Source organism: Tupaia chinensis, unplaced genomic scaffold, assembly GCF_000334495.1.
Source record: "Tupaia chinensis unplaced genomic scaffold, TupChi_1.0 Scaffold000192_1, whole genome shotgun sequence".
Classification (NCBI taxonomy): domain Eukaryota; kingdom Metazoa; phylum Chordata; class Mammalia; order Scandentia; family Tupaiidae; genus Tupaia; species Tupaia belangeri.
This window is the reverse complement of record NW_006159667.1, coordinates 1,213,061-1,228,388: the sequence shown is the minus strand read 5'-3', so window position 1 is coordinate 1,228,388 and position 15,328 is coordinate 1,213,061. Positions and strand designations below refer to the sequence as shown.

Here is a 15,328-nt window from a genome sequence, read left to right as displayed (position 1 = left end):
CAGTACAGAGTAGGGTTGTGGATGAGGGTGGAGACCAAGGCCCCAGAATGCTCTGTCTATCCAGAAGAGCAGAGACCAAATGGTAACCAAGACTTCTGCTGATCCTTCCCATCCCCACCAAGAACCACAAGTAACCCCATGAGGAACCAGCCTTGTTCTGAAGGAGTCAGAACCCAGATGTGACTTTGCCATAGGGCATGTGTGCTCACTGGTCAGAAGACAGAGCAGAGAGACACAGTAAGAAAGAAAGAAATCACGCCCTAGGGAGAATGGCCATGTCGCAGTCCTTTCTCCATTCTCTGCCTGGGATTTTGGACATACAAACACACAAACACACACACACACACACACACACACACAAACATGCCCAGTGTGATTTTCAAGCCACCAGGTCTGAGACTTGAACTGTGGTTGGCCATGTGGGAGTCCAGCACCTTAAACACCAATCCATCTGCTGGCCTCCCCAGATGTGACCTTACATGTCTTTTGGGTTTAGAACAAATGAAAAATTGTTAATCCCAAAGGTAAAGATTATAAGATTATGATCCTGTAATACATGGCAGAGCCAATCCCCTTACCTCCCCCTATGACAGCTTATCAAACTTTACAAATGCCATTACCTTTGATTTAGTGAGGTGGGTGCGAAGGTACTTTCTCCTCCACTGCTCACCTTTTACAGACCTGAAGTGATTTGCCCAAAGTCCCATGACCGGTCACAGCAAAGGTAGGCCTTGACTCAAATCTTTTGACTCTAATGTCCATTATTTCCATCCAAATAGGACTTTGAAATGTCTTATCATTCTTGTAGTGTATTAATTATTTTAGCCTTTATCTACCTACCATCTGCCCTGTTAATGTTCTTATTGACATAGACACTTAAATACATCTTTTTAGAAAAGAGTATTTTCATCACTGTCATAAAATGGAAAACCAGTATCACTTGCCATTCATAGCAAGTAACTATAAAAATAAATACAATGAAAAAAAGGCAATGTTAACAAATCCTAGTTAGATTCTGTGGCCCTGTCCAAAGCTCAGAGGCTGATGCTTCCTTTCTCTTTGTTACAAAAACAGAATAACAGCTGTTAAAGAGGCTATAAAGGCTAGAACCAAAATGAAACGTTCTCCTTGATGCAATCAGAATTGAAAGGGAGTTGAAAAGGGAATCATCTTCTCACTTCTGACTCAATATTATTTAAAGCAGCATCCACACGCCTCCTGAAATGTTCTTAAAAACTGACAGTGATGCCTGTTCCCTACTTTGAGAAAATTGTTCCATACCATAATGGATGTCTGGTTTTTAAGTCCATTGTAAAGAGAAGGCTGAAACCAGAACATGAGAGAGATTCAGTTTAAGTAGAGAAAAATAATCTTAGTTTTCTAATAAGTATATTTATGAGCTATACTTTTTTTTAAATCTTTTACTCCAATCATTGAAGGTTGAGAACACTAGGGATTATGGCATCCACACACACACACAAACATGCCCAGTGTGATTTTCAAGCCACCAGGTCTGAGACTTGAACTGTGGTTGGCCATGTGGGAGTCCAGCACCTTAAACACCAATCCATCTGCTGGCCTCCCCAGATGTGACCTTACATGTCTTTTGGGTTTAGAACAAATGAAAAATTGTTAATCCCAAAGGTAAAGATTATAAGATTATGATCCTGTAATACATGGCAGAGCCAATCCCCTTACCTCCCCCTATGACAGCTTATCAAACTTTACAAATGCCATTACCTTTGATTTAGTGAGGTGGGTGCGAAGGTACTTTCTCCTCCACTGCTCACCTTTTACAGACCTGAAGTGATTTGCCCAAAGTCCCATGACCGGTCACAGCAAAGGTAGGCCTTGACTCAAATCTTTTGACTCTAATGTCCATTATTTCCATCCAAATAGGACTTTGAAATGTCTTATCATTCTTGTAGTGTATTAATTATTTTAGCCTTTATCTACCTACCATCTGCCCTGTTAATGTTCTTATTGACATAGACACTTAAATACATCTTTTTAGAAAAGAGTATTTTCATCACTGTCATAAAATGGAAAACCAGTATCACTTGCCATTCATAGCAAGTAACTATAAAAATAAATACAATGAAAAAAAGGCAATGTTAACAAATCCTAGTTAGATTCTGTGGCCCTGTCCAAAGCTCAGAGGCTGATGCTTCCTTTCTCTTTGTTACAAAAACAGAATAACAGCTGTTAAAGAGGCTATAAAGGCTAGAACCAAAATGAAACGTTCTCCTTGATGCAATCAGAATTGAAAGGGAGTTGAAAAGGGAATCATCTTCTCACTTCTGACTCAATATTATTTAAAGCAGCATCCACACGCCTCCTGAAATGTTCTTAAAAACTGACAGTGATGCCTGTTCCCTACTTTGAGAAAATTGTTCCATACCATAATGGATGTCTGGTTTTTAAGTCCATTGTAAAGAGAAGGCTGAAACCAGAACATGAGAGAGATTCAGTTTAAGTAGAGAAAAATAATCTTAGTTTTCTAATAAGTATATTTATGAGCTATACTTTTTTTTAAATCTTTTACTCCAATCATTGAAGGTTGAGAACACTAGGGATTATGGCATCTCCTTTCACAGAAAGCATTGGAGCAGGTCAAAGATGTACAGTGGATAGATACTCTTCAGAGTGATAGGACCCCAGCAGGGGGTCATTCATTACAGAATCTTTTCCCATAGCTCTCTATGAATACATGTACACTCAGAGGCATGGGCACGTGTGTGCACAGGGATATACATTCATACCTACATGCACATTTATGCCCCAACTCCTACACATGACCATCCATTCGTTGCTTAAATATGGCCAACCCATGGGCCTTAGCTGAGACAACCCCTTTCATTGCCAATGTCAATTCTGTTACCAAAGTGATTGGCTTGCTCTCAGACTGCACTGCCTGAGAACACCCTAAAACCGCTCCTATTTTCCTGATCATTTCTGTCTAACAGGGCCTCCAGTTTGAAAGTAGAGCAGGCAGGGCAAGGATAGGGTGTACTCTATAACCCCTGAAATTTTATTCTAGGAATATGCTGTCCCACAGAACTTTTTGTGTTGACAGAAATGCTCTCCAATCTCTGCATGTAGTAGCCATGAGTCACATGTGACTACTGGTCCTTAGAAATGTGGCTAGTGAGAATGATGAGCTCAACTGCCCATTTTATTTCATTTGAATTACATATAAATAGCCACATGTAGTTGGTGGCAATTTACTGAGCAGCACAGCTCTAGAGTATTTGATAATAAAGAGACCTCTTGAAGGACAACTTCTGGGTCAGCATCTGTCCCAGATGGGAGCAAGCAAACATGCCCCCTCTCCTCCATCACCACCCCTCTTGGTCCATCCCTTGCCCTTGAAAAGGAAAGAATATTAAGGGATAAAGTCATGCTCTTGTCCAAAATTCCCCTTCTTCACCTCATTTCCCCCATATTCCTTGCTTTCCTCATATCCCAACACTTTCCAGGAGGGGCCTAGACCTTTCTCTTCAGGGAGAACAGAACTAAGAGGATGTGGCATTTACTGCCTGAAAGAATCAAGCAAGCATACTCTTGGAGAACAATTATATGTAAAATTAGAACATGGAAAAATGGCATTTCCACTCTGTCTACTGATATGACAAAAGTGCATATACATTTAGCTATTTAATGTCTGTTTTCTTAGATTAGAGAATTAGAGTAAATTTTCTTAGATGTGAATATAGTATTGCAGTTATGTAACAGAAGTTCCTTGGTTTTTTGGAAATGCATGATGGAAGACTTAGGAGTGAAGTGCCATGATGTACTATATCAGTGTGTGTGTGCACATGCACACATGTGAGGTCATATGGGCATCTAAACACCAAGAAAGATAAATACATACATATAGATACACACACACACACACACACACACATATAGATACATGCATAGGATAAATAGAGGTAGGTACACAAATACATCAATTAGATACATTTATTGGATACCTACATGGATTAGATGATTTATAGAGCAAATGTTCTTTCTCTCTCTCTCTTTTAATTAGTTTTTCTATAGGGCATATGCACTCTAGGGGAGAGAGAGAGAAATCATGCCCCAGGAGAGATGGTCACATAGCAATCCCTTCTCCATTTTCCTCTTGGGATTTTGGGCACACACACACACACGTGCGTGTGTGCACATGCATGCTGCACCCAGCATGTTTTTCAAGCCTCCATGTCTGGGCTCCAGCCATGTAGTCAGCCACCCTCTCACCTTGGCTGGCCCAAGCGACTGTTTATAATTGTTAAATATATAGAGAAGAACATATAAGTGTTCATGAGAAAAACATGATTGACGACAGGAACTACTGCTAGTAAAAAATATTTTTATTACTCTCAGGTAGAAGCCTTTTAAGGCCAGTGTGAGAAGTGGGTAGATGTAGATACTGCTTCTCCAGGCCCTCTGACCAAGTCACGTACAGGACGGGCAGCTAGGCAGGGCCAGGCAAGGTCGGCAGACGAGGGAGAGACCACAGGAAGGAAGAAGGAGGGACAATCTGCACAGACAGGACAGTCAGGGCTGTGGACTGGACCATATCAGATTTCCCCATCCCATCTCCTGCCCATGTAGGGCCTCTGGCCCCCTTCCAGGTTTGACAGTATATGAGGAACCTGGCCAGAGCAAGGTCTGAGGGGCACTAAGAATAGCGACTAGGCAGTGGAAGGAAAGGCGGGAAAGGCAATGCAGAACTGAATCCAGGGACATCGGCTATGTGGCAAGCAGCCTGCAGGGACAAAGAGATGGGGAGCTTGGGCTTGTTGTTCCCACCACCCCCCTCAAAGTCACTGAGGAGGAGGGGCTAGACACCAGTTCCCTGGATATACGTACACAAATCCCGATCCCATCTCCTCTTTACCTGCTATGGCTGTTAGTGGTGGTATACTCAGGGATAATAGTCTCCCCAACTTTGAGGGCCACACGAGGAATAAGGAAAGCTGCATTGGGGTTCCCTTGATGGCCCCAAAGGAGATCCATGCCCTCCTGTAGGTCAAGGAGTCAGTCAACCCTCTCCCATACTCTGCAAAAGTGAGACCTGGCCTGTGTTCTTACCCCAGCAAGGCTTGACACAGGCTTGGGGTGAGGTGTTACTCAGACAGCTGTCTGGTGTTGTCCCCCAGCTCAGCTGATAGCAGGAAGGACCCAATGGTTCCAGGATGGGCAGGAGTGCTGTGGGCACACTGACAGGAGACTGCTAGAAAAAGCAAGAAGAGGCTCTCAGCTGCCAGTGATGCTTCCTGTTTAGAAAGCCTGGGACGTCAGCTCTGCCTGTACTTGGGCTTTCTCCTGCACAGCTCCATGTGGTACCATTCATAGTAGACTGGGGAGATGGCACTTCCTAGAAGTGTGCACTGTGGGGGTACTGGGGAGTCATGGATTCTAGCTCAGGTCCTCACCAGAAATGGGAGAGGCGCTGAGCCCTTTGGTCTTCCCATTTCCCAAACTCCCTTGTCCTCCTAAGTACCTGTGCAGAGATGATCCCTGGGGACACCGTTGGTACAGCTGGACTCTGAATAGTACCTACAATGTGAGAGTGAATCCACTCAGAGAAAGGAAATAGGCTTGGGAGTAGGAGGAGTGCCATAAGAGGTAGGTTAAATGCAAGGAGGTTCTAGAAAAGGCAGCAGCAACTTCTGGTAGGGTTGGAAGAATATAGATGTAACAACCCTATACTGCCCTCCTTCCCAAGATGGGGCCTTGGGAAACTGGGGAAGAAGGATTATATCCTAGGGGACAGTGCAGTTCTAAGAGCAAGAACTGTGTGTGCCCAGCATTTAGCACAGGGCCTTGAACATGGGAGATACTGAGTAAATGTTTGGTGGGTCGGTAGATGGATGGTTGAACTGGTGAGTAGATGGATGGATGGATAAACTGATGAATCAGTGAGTGGACAGATGAATGAGTGCGTGGATAGGTGGATGGATGGCTGAATGAATGGGTGGGTGGGTGGAGGAATAGATTGATGGATGGATGAAAAATCACCTGGTAGCTGCATTTCCCACTTGAGCTTTTCTTGCCGGCGCCATTTGGCCCTTCTGTTGGAAAACCAGACCTGAGGGAGGACAGAGACAATGTGGCTGGCACCTGCTGCTCTCCCCAAGTTCTGGACTCAGAACACTGACCTCTCCTTGGACCTAGTGTCCTCCTTCTCTTCTTTGACCTTTGTTCTCAGTCCCCTTCCTCAACTCAAAGGCTTAAGGTGGGAATGAGAGCAATCAGCAGAAGAGGAATAAGGAGGGCCTCAGTTCTGAATTTTGCTTCAAATAAGTTTGTTTCAACCTTCTCGTCTTCCTCTCCTCGTAAGGCCCTGGCTGGCACAGGGTCTCCTCCTTGTGGTTTGTGCATAGCATGTCACAGAGTTTACTCACCCTTACCGTGTCCTCAGGCAGAGAGGTGGCAGCAGCCAGCTTTCCACGGGCCTCAGAATCTGGATATTGCCCACGCTGGAATTCTGTAGAAATTGAGGCTTACAGAGTAAGAGTACCAGGAGAGGAGCAAGGCAAAGGTCTCCCTCCCCCAGATTCTACTCCCCAGCCGTTACGACCCTAAACTACCCTTCTCTCCAAGGCAGGGCCACCCACAGCCTCAGGACCACTGCTTCCATGTCACACTAAGGACCCTCTGACCCACCATCTGACCCCAGCCCAGCACCTTTCTCCAGTGCCTCAGCTTGGCCTGGGGAGAAGATAGTCCGATTCCGATGGCCAGTTCCCGGATGAGGGCCCCGGGGAACCTCGGAGCTGCTATGGGGAGGAGGAGGACCTGGAGCCAAAACAGCTGCAAAGGAGGACAATGGTTTGTGGTGATTTGTGAGGGTGATTCCTCTGGTAAAATGAGGTCCCTGAGTCCCTAGAGCTGTGCCCAGGGGGCAACATGGATGAAACATTGGGGGTTGCTGCAGGAGCACTTGGTGAGTGGACATCCTGGTGGTACATGCTTAGTGTTTGGGTAGAAACAGCAGCAGGTGTGGTCTAGATTTGCAAGATCCCACCAAATACAAAGGGTGCTATAAGAAGCTATACTGAGGCAGAGGGAAAGTGTGGAGGACCCAGCCTGTTCCTTCCTCAACAGATCTGGTAAGCCTATGGGTAAAGGGACCTGGGGTCTGTTCCAGGACCTCCAACAACTAGCTGGTGACCTTGGGTAAGTCGTTTCACTTCCCTGAACTTCAATTTTCTTTTTCTTTTCTTAAAGAATGATTTATTTATTTAATTTTATTTGTTGTTATTGTTATTATTGTTGTTATTATTATTTTAATTTGACCAGAGTGACTGAGAAAAGGAACGTGAGAAAGCAACCTGTCAGGTCCGGGATTTGAACCACAGTTAGCCATGTGGGAGCCCAGCACCCCAACCACCATGCCACCTACTGGTCCCAACCTCAATTTTCTTATGCCAGGAGGGATTAAGATCCCCTGACAAACGCTCCTTATTGAGTTATGGTGAGAGTAATCATCATTATCGTCATCATCATCACAAAGGGTTTTGAGAACTCGAAACTGCTAAGAATTTGGCTTTGATTATCTTGGAGGCAACTCCAAGACCCACCTGGTGCCCTGGACTGTGCCCAGGTCAGTCTCTGGTCCTCCTGTAGCACTCGCAGGACTCGGTTGATGGAGGAGACCTGGTGGTGTCAGGGTGTTGAGTGGGGAGATGGTGCACAGCTCCAGGGCTGCATCTGAGGATGTGTCCACCAATGCCCTTTCTCTCTTTCTGTCTCCAGCCACACATCATTCCCAAGAGCAGATTCCTCTCTGTTTCCTTGCTTACTTCTTCTCACCTCTTAGAACTACCACTTTTTAGAAGAGAAACTTATGGATTAAAAGAGCCCAGAGGTCTTACCAACCCCACCCCCCAGCCTAGTATGCTCACATTGCCAAGAAGGGACTTATTCTCCCCAAGCTGCCTGTTGGCCAACTCCATGCAGGGAGGGGAGGGCACTTACACTGGGGGTCTTGTCCTGGGTGCAAAGTCCTTCAACACAAAGCTGACGTTGGATCTCCCAGGCAAAGAGGGCTGGATGCTCACCCTTCAGCTGAGCGATTCGGGCCACCACAGGGGGTGTGGCCAGCCGTGGCTTGCTTCCCCCAATACCCTTGGGCTCCAAGACACCTGTGCGGTAGTACCGCCCTAGGATCTTGCTCACACAGCCATTAGATACCTGAGTCAGGTGAGAAGCAGGGGCAGATTAGGCATTATGGTCAGAAGCAGGGAATGTCCCTGAGACAGAAGGCAGCTATAAGACAAGACGACATTTAGGGCCAGGCCATCAAGTAGAGTCCAGACTCACTTTTAGGAGCACAAAGTTCCCCTTTCTAACTCTCAGAGGATCTTCAAAGAAGAAGCCCAAGCCCCAGAGGCCCTCAAAGTTGGCAATGGCCAGACTCTTACCTTCAGAGAGGTCCCTTTCCCCTACTTCTGGTCCCCATTACTGGGTGAAGGCTCTAGCACGCTACCTTTAACCTCCGTGAGATGTCGCAGGGTCGCATCCCACAGACTGCTAGCTGCACGATCTGCTGCCGAGTGTCCAGGGGCAGGGGCCGGCCATTCACAAAGAGCCCTCCCAGCTGATTCACACCGCTGATCCCTAGGCATGAGAACAAGGCATCCACACCCCACCTCTCCCACTTCCCCCTTGCCCTGGCAGATGAAATCACAATGGAAACAAAGCCCAGAATTACTCCCTTGTCTCCATCCTTCTCCCTGTCCTGGTCACATCTCCTAGGCTTCTTACCGTCCTGCTGCATGCTCCAAGTGGATCCTCCTCACAGAAGGACAGAAAGCCAACTGGGAAGACCAGGGAGGGGAGTTCCTTCTTCGAGCTCCTTTTCCAGTTAGAGGCTAAATCTGCATTAACAGGAGACTGTCTGGTTAAGGTCTCTTGTGCAGAGAAAACTTGGGGTGTGCTGTTCTATAATAGAGGGACGGGTTTCTAAAAATTGCCAGTAGGTTGGCTAAAATTAGAAAATTATAATCTTTATTTAAATCCTTACATGGTAGGGCCCAGCAGGTAGTGTGGTGGTTAAGGTGTTTAACTCCCATGTGGCTGACCATAATCTGAGTCCCAACCCTGGAGTGTGCTTTCTCACTTTCCCCCTCTTTCTCTGTCTCTCTCTGGAGAGAGTGCGTGCCTTGTAGCAAATTGCGGGATGATAATAATGATAAAAAAAATTTTAAATAATTCTTTTTTAAAAACCCTTTTAGGATGAACTAAAATATCTCAGGACCACCAGCTAAGGACTGGGTCTTTTTGAATAGCCCACAAAGGGGTTGGGAAAGTGAGAGGATTCTCATTTCCCACATACACATCACAAAAAGTCAAAGAGGTGGAAAGAGATGATGTTCCTGATTACTCAGGCTTTCCCTTTTCCAAGTGGGTCACTGTGGTCTCTGACCGCCCCTGCGCCTTCTAAGTCCTGGCTGATACACCTGAGCTTGGTGCTACACCTTCCCTATCAGGCAGTTCTCAGTTAGTTGTTCCAAGCCACCAGCAAAATGCTTCGTCCTGGAAAGCACTTCAGGGAAAGAGCTTGTTCCAGGAAGTTTTGGGGAAAGGTGGGACTTGAGTCTACCTCCTAGGTTTGGGGGCTCTGATCCCATACATTGGAAATAACTATGAACAAGCCTAAAGTGCTGGCTTCTGAGAGGCACATTTCTTAGTAGCTTTTAAACTGCTCGGGTTGTTGGTTCAATGTTAACTCTGAAGAGTTCTAGCTCTGGCAGTGACATTTCACTCTCAGAGACCACCTTTCTGGGATCAGGGACTCATTCATTCCACTAACATTTATAGCATGGAGGGGATGAGGAGTAGGAGAGGACCACCTGCCAACTGGCACAAAAACCACTGTGAGCAGAAGAGTATCTGAACAGCAAAAGACACAGGCCATGGGACCCTGTGTCTTCTCTGCTTCCATCAGCAACTAATGGGAGCTGAAACTGCCTCCTTTCATGCCCAGAAACCTGGCAGGGCTAGAGGTCACCTCAGGAACAGCTTATACTTAGAACTTTAATGTAATAACCAGGCCACCTTGGCGTAGTTAACTCATCTACAATTACTTACTGAATAAGATATTAAGCTTGAGCACTTTGCTGATTGTTCAGGATAAAGAAAGTAAAAAAAAAAAAAAAAAAAGGACCAGCATTTAGCAAAATGGTTATGTTGCTGGACTCCCATGTAGTCAACTGCGGTTCACGTCCCGGACCCGGTGGCTTAAAACTCACGCTGGGTGCGTGTGCGTGCGTGCCCAAGATCCCGAGAGGAGAAAGGAGAAGGGATTGTGGCGTGGCCATCCCCTCTGGGGAGTGATTTCTCGCTTTCTGTCTCTCTCTGTCTGTCTGGCAAGCACACGCGCCCTATAGCAAAAACCTCTTCAAAAAAAAAAAAAAAGAAAGTAAAACAAAAAAGGACAAGGTCTTTGCTCTTCAAGAGATTACAATGCAACAGGGAGAGGAGACTAGCACTGGTGAGACAACAGTGGGTGACAAAGAGTGGAACTCAGAGCCTGCTTTTTACATTCAGCAGCTACACTGGCACTTACTCCTTTTTTTTTTTTTTTTTTTTTGGAAGATACAGATACATTCCCCTCCAAATTCTCATCTTTCCAGAAAGTCAGGAAACAAGGCAGAGGATTTTCAAAAGAGGAGACAGAGGCATAGATTGAGGTTCCCACAAGTCAGAGACCACCCAGAGAGAAAAACACAAGATTTAGAAGCCAGCTCCTCACCAGAAGCCCTGATTTCTGCCTTCTAATCCTGGGGTTCTTTTTTCTGCCCGACCCCTCTCTTACCTCCCCTCCCCCCATTTCATGTTTGTGCAATTGTCACCCAAGCAATGGAGAGAGGAGAGCCAAGCTGAGAATATAGAGGGCTATGCCTTTGCAGGGTGGCAGGAGCTCAGAATATCAGCCAAACCCTCAGTCCCTAATAGGATTCCATCCTCCTAAGTGATCAGAACTCAAAGGAGCAATGAGGATTCAGGTTCAGTATCTAAACCTAAATAAATTCCAAACCTACAATCATCATGCCCCAACACACACAGAAACCCTGTTCCCAATAGCCACACCACACAATCTCATTATTTATATTAACTTGTATGAAAACTAACCGGTGCTCACAAGATGGGAAAGCAGGATAGGGGGTTGAAGGAGCAGGAGGGTGTGTAGCTGCAGAGTCAGAGGGGAGAGAAGTTGGGCTTGGCCACACAAAGACATGGAGACAGCATAGGAAGCAAGGCAGACAATGAGCCTGCAGGTAAGCTACCTGGGTGGAGGGAGTGAGGCAGAAGCTTCAGTGAGAGGGTTCACTCTCCTGTGCTGGTCTCCTGAGACCCCCTAAGGCTCCAGGGGTTCTGGTGGTCCTGTCCTGGTAATAGTCTCCACTCAGCTCCTGCTTCAGTCCTGCCAGGGGGTCCAGAGCTATACACAGCCTGAGCTCAGGAGCAGAGGGCAGGCTTCTGGGAGCAGCCAGTGATGTCATGAGCAGAGGAGAGAGGAGGAGGGAGGTGTACATGGGGCTGACTGACACTGGCCCTGAGGCAGGGCAAACCACAGCCAAAGACCCACTGTGTCCTGCCATGGGAATCCCCAGAGTTAACCTCATGTCCACCTACCACCCTGAAGCAGGAACAGAGTAATTCTCATGCATTCCCCCTAGACCCACAGTTCATCCACAACAGGGCTAGTACTCCTGAAGGGCATGGGGAACATGGAGGATGGGGATCTTCAAACTCTTTCAGCTAGCAGATCCCTGCTGTGTCCCCAAGCTTTGAATGCACAGAAGCACCAAGGTGCCTTCCAGAACCACCAACACAGCTTCCCAGCCAAAACACACATGCCTAGGCTTTTGAGTCAACTCCTGGGTCATGAGTATGTGGCTACGATAGAGAAATGGGTGTACAGGCTGATACCTGTGCTGTTGGAGTCAGCTCCTAAAAACCTGACAGAATGAGAGAGAATGGAGAAGAGTGTGTGTCACATAGAAACAGTTCTTCCCGGAGAATATCCTTACCAATTCTCCAATGGGCTCCATGATGGAGGTGACACCGAGAGTGAGTTCTTGCCTGGAAGCAGAGCATCTTGGACTTCACGACATTGACAATGGTAGTGGTGGTAGAAACGGTCCTCTGTGGGTAGTCAGAGATTCACGTGGGGTGTTTTTGAGGAGTCATGCGGCCTGATTTTCCCTCTTCTATCTTTAGACGTTACCAGGCTCTGTTTCAGTAGGCAGTACATCCTTTTAGACTCTCAGTTATTAATTACATTCTGTTCCCCCCCCCAAAAGACACCATGGGTTAGCTGAAGTCATTGGTAGGGAAATGGATACCAATAGTGGGGAAGGGTTCCCGCAGAGTGGGATGCTGGAAGTAAAACAGCCTCCAGAGCACACAAGCTTTGGCGCCATCATGGTTGTGGGCGGATCCCTGGTGGGCGTGAAGAAGCCAACACGGAGAGCCCTTTGTGCCCATTCTATAACTTGGATTCTCTGAAATCCTTGTAGAAGTCAGGCTGAAAGTAAGTAGGGTGTAGGGCAATAAGACTAGACCCAGAAGTCAGGAGAGGGAAGCATGGATTTCACTGGTAAATGCTTTAAGTCTTTTGGGTGTGAGAGTGGATGTTGTGTATTCAGCATGACCCTCAAGTTAGGGACTCTTATTCTCAGAGGCCAAGTCTATCACAGATGTGGGTTTTCTACTTTACCCCAACACGCTCCCTCCTCTTCCAACCTCCTCCAACATCCTCAGGCTGGCCCCAAGCCCTAGGGTACAGGGGACACAGCAGCAGGTAGCTTGAGCACTGTGAGCAGGACAGCTATGCCCCAATACCCTTAAGCACATTTTATTCTACTGTGGGTAGGGACTGCTGGTCACTCTGCTTAGCCATGCCTGGGTGAGAAGAGGTCCCCCTGAAGACATATGGTAGCTTTGCTCTTAGTTCCCCTTTCTTGATTCATCCATTCACCCCACCCCATCCCAGATATGCCCCCTGCATCTAGAGGCTCAAGGCTCTGGTCCTGACCAGCTATTCCCATAGACAGCTGCATGAGGGTGGAGATGGGGTTTCAGGGGGAGAAGGGACAAGCCCTGGCAGATGGTGGGGGCACTGATCTCCCCCATAAACTACCCTCTCCCTCCGCCTTCACAACAAGCTCTGCGGTCTGAACAAACAGAGGCTTTCGACCCAGAGGTGATGAAGGGAGGAAAAAGGGGGAAAGGGCCCTTGCAGGGGGGCCTAGCCGGCTCAGAGGCTCAGCCAGTCAGCCTTCTGCCCAGCGCACCAGACTGTTTGAGGAGCAAATATCTACCTTCACCGTCTTACTCTCTCAACCACCCCCACCGTGTTTGGGGCTAATTGTCCCTCATTAGCTGGGCCCAGGCCCCAGGCTGCTGCCAGCCCCCGCCATCTGCTCACAATTATACATTAACTCAGAGGTCTTGCCATCCGCCAGCCTAGCTGCGCGCCCCTTTCCGGGGCCAGCCATGGTCATTTCAGCCTGTCCCTCATCCCGATGTAGAGCCCTGTCTGCGGCTTGTATTGCCCGGGGGAGGCCCTGGCATGAAGCCCCGTGGCTGGGGGAAATGTTCTGTCCTTGGGAGAGGCAGCGGGAGTTCCCTGGCCCTTCTCTCGTTGCCGGAAGGCGAGCCAACCCCGTGCGTAAAGCTGGCGAGGGCAGGGCGCGGCCACCGCATAGATCCGCTGGCTTTGGTCTGACACCTCGCCACAAACTCTTGGCGCCCATTTTTGGGGAAGGAACAGCAGTTCCAGGCTGTTTCCACCCGTCCTTACGGCGCCTTTTAGTAGGTTTCGTGCCCTCACGCATCTTTCTTCTCTCCCCCGAGATCTCCATCTCAAGCCAGCCCTGAGCTTCCCAGGACGCACGCACGCGCCTCTGCTCCAAAACTGCCCTCAGGCAGCCGCGCCTCCCACTTCATAATCAAAGTGGTCCCTTTGCTACAAAAACGTCGGGGCTCTTCAAGTTTCCTAAATATTCCTGAGCTTGGGACCCTCGTGCTAAAGTTGCACTCTCCCTTTCCACTCAAGTTTTACTCAGTCACGTTACTCCCCCAGCCCACACTCTGCTCAAACGCCGGAAGTCTCTCCGCCGGCAAATCCCTGCTGTTTTCTGTTCGGCTTCTATAACTAGAAGGCTGGCACCAGGCTGCCCTCGGAAAGCCCCAGGGAGGGAGAAAAGAGCACACCCTCCCCACCATGCCCTGAACCAGGAGCACAGAAAAAGCCCTCCTTCCCCCTCTTTCACGGCGAACTCCTAGTCTCTGTGCTCAACACTCCCTCGTCTTTCTCTCAGGACTTCGGCAGATCAGATGGTTGGTGAGTCCGCACTGCGCTAGACTAACCTCCAGCAAGTCGCGGAACAGAGAGACTAGAGGTGAGGACCTAAGGCGTCCAGACCGGAAAGCGCAGGGAGTGCGAAGGGCAGGCTGTGAAGAGCCCAGCCCGGAGCCACCAGGACAGCTCGTTGTGCCTCTGACCTCAGCGAACCCGGCAGTCGGCCGCCTTTGGAGAATGTCTCCCCTGGCTGCCTGCAGCTGATCCAGCCACTGTGGGGAAGGTGCTGTGTCAGGAACACAGCTGGGGTTTCCAGACCCAGCTGTTAAGAAAACCTGAGGTTCAATCTGTTCTTGGAAACTGCCAGCTCTGGGTTCCCCAAGCTTTTCTCACCGCATTCTGCACTCTGCATGGAGTGGAGGATCTAGGGAAGCAGATAAATAAATAAATAAAATGTTATTAAAATTAATTTTAGATCAACATTATTTTAGGCCAGTTTTAGGTTTACAGAGAAATTTCAAAGGCAGTACAGAGAGTTGCCTAGTTTCTGTTATTATTAACGCCTTACATCAGTATGGTCCATTTGTTATAATGAATAAGCCAATATTGATATGTCGCGTTATTCACTATAGTTCATACTTTATTCAGATTATCCTTCATCTTATATGTTCTCTCCTGGAAGTTTTATAGCTTTGCATTTTACATTTAGATTTCTGATCCATTTTGAGTTAATTTTTGTAATACACGTAAGGTCGGTGTCTTAAGTTCATTTTAGCATATGTTCTAATTGTTAAACATTTGTTGAAAAGATTATCTTTGGGCCAGCAAATGGCATGGAGATTAAGGCAGATGAATCCCACATGACTGACTGAAACATCGAGTCTTGGACCTGGGGGCTTGATAAAACACACCAGCACATGTGTACACACTCAAAATCTTGAGAGGAGAATGAAGGAGAAGGGATTGTGATATGATTTCTCACTCTCTTCTGTTTCTGTCTCTGGCAAGTGCTCTTTC

General features: G+C 47.5%; 1 protein-coding gene across 1 annotated transcript; it reads right to left on the bottom strand.

Moving 5' to 3' along the window:
* Window positions 1-4,382: 4,382 nt before the first annotated feature.
* On the bottom strand, window positions 4,383-12,130 carry PAX4 (paired box 4). The gene is made up of 11 exons (XM_006146866.2): window positions 12,036-12,130; window positions 8,764-8,876; window positions 8,486-8,616; window positions 7,975-8,190; window positions 7,578-7,653; window positions 6,682-6,807; window positions 6,399-6,481; window positions 6,013-6,082; window positions 5,495-5,550; window positions 5,083-5,224; window positions 4,383-4,528 (listed from the first exon to the last, which is right to left on the bottom strand). The coding sequence occupies exons 2-11, from the start codon at window positions 8,774-8,776 to the stop codon at window positions 4,383-4,385; spliced, it is 1,059 nt and encodes a 352-aa protein (XP_006146928.1). The 5' UTR covers window positions 8,777-8,876; window positions 12,036-12,130.
* Between the last annotated feature and the right edge of the window lie 3,198 nt (window positions 12,131-15,328).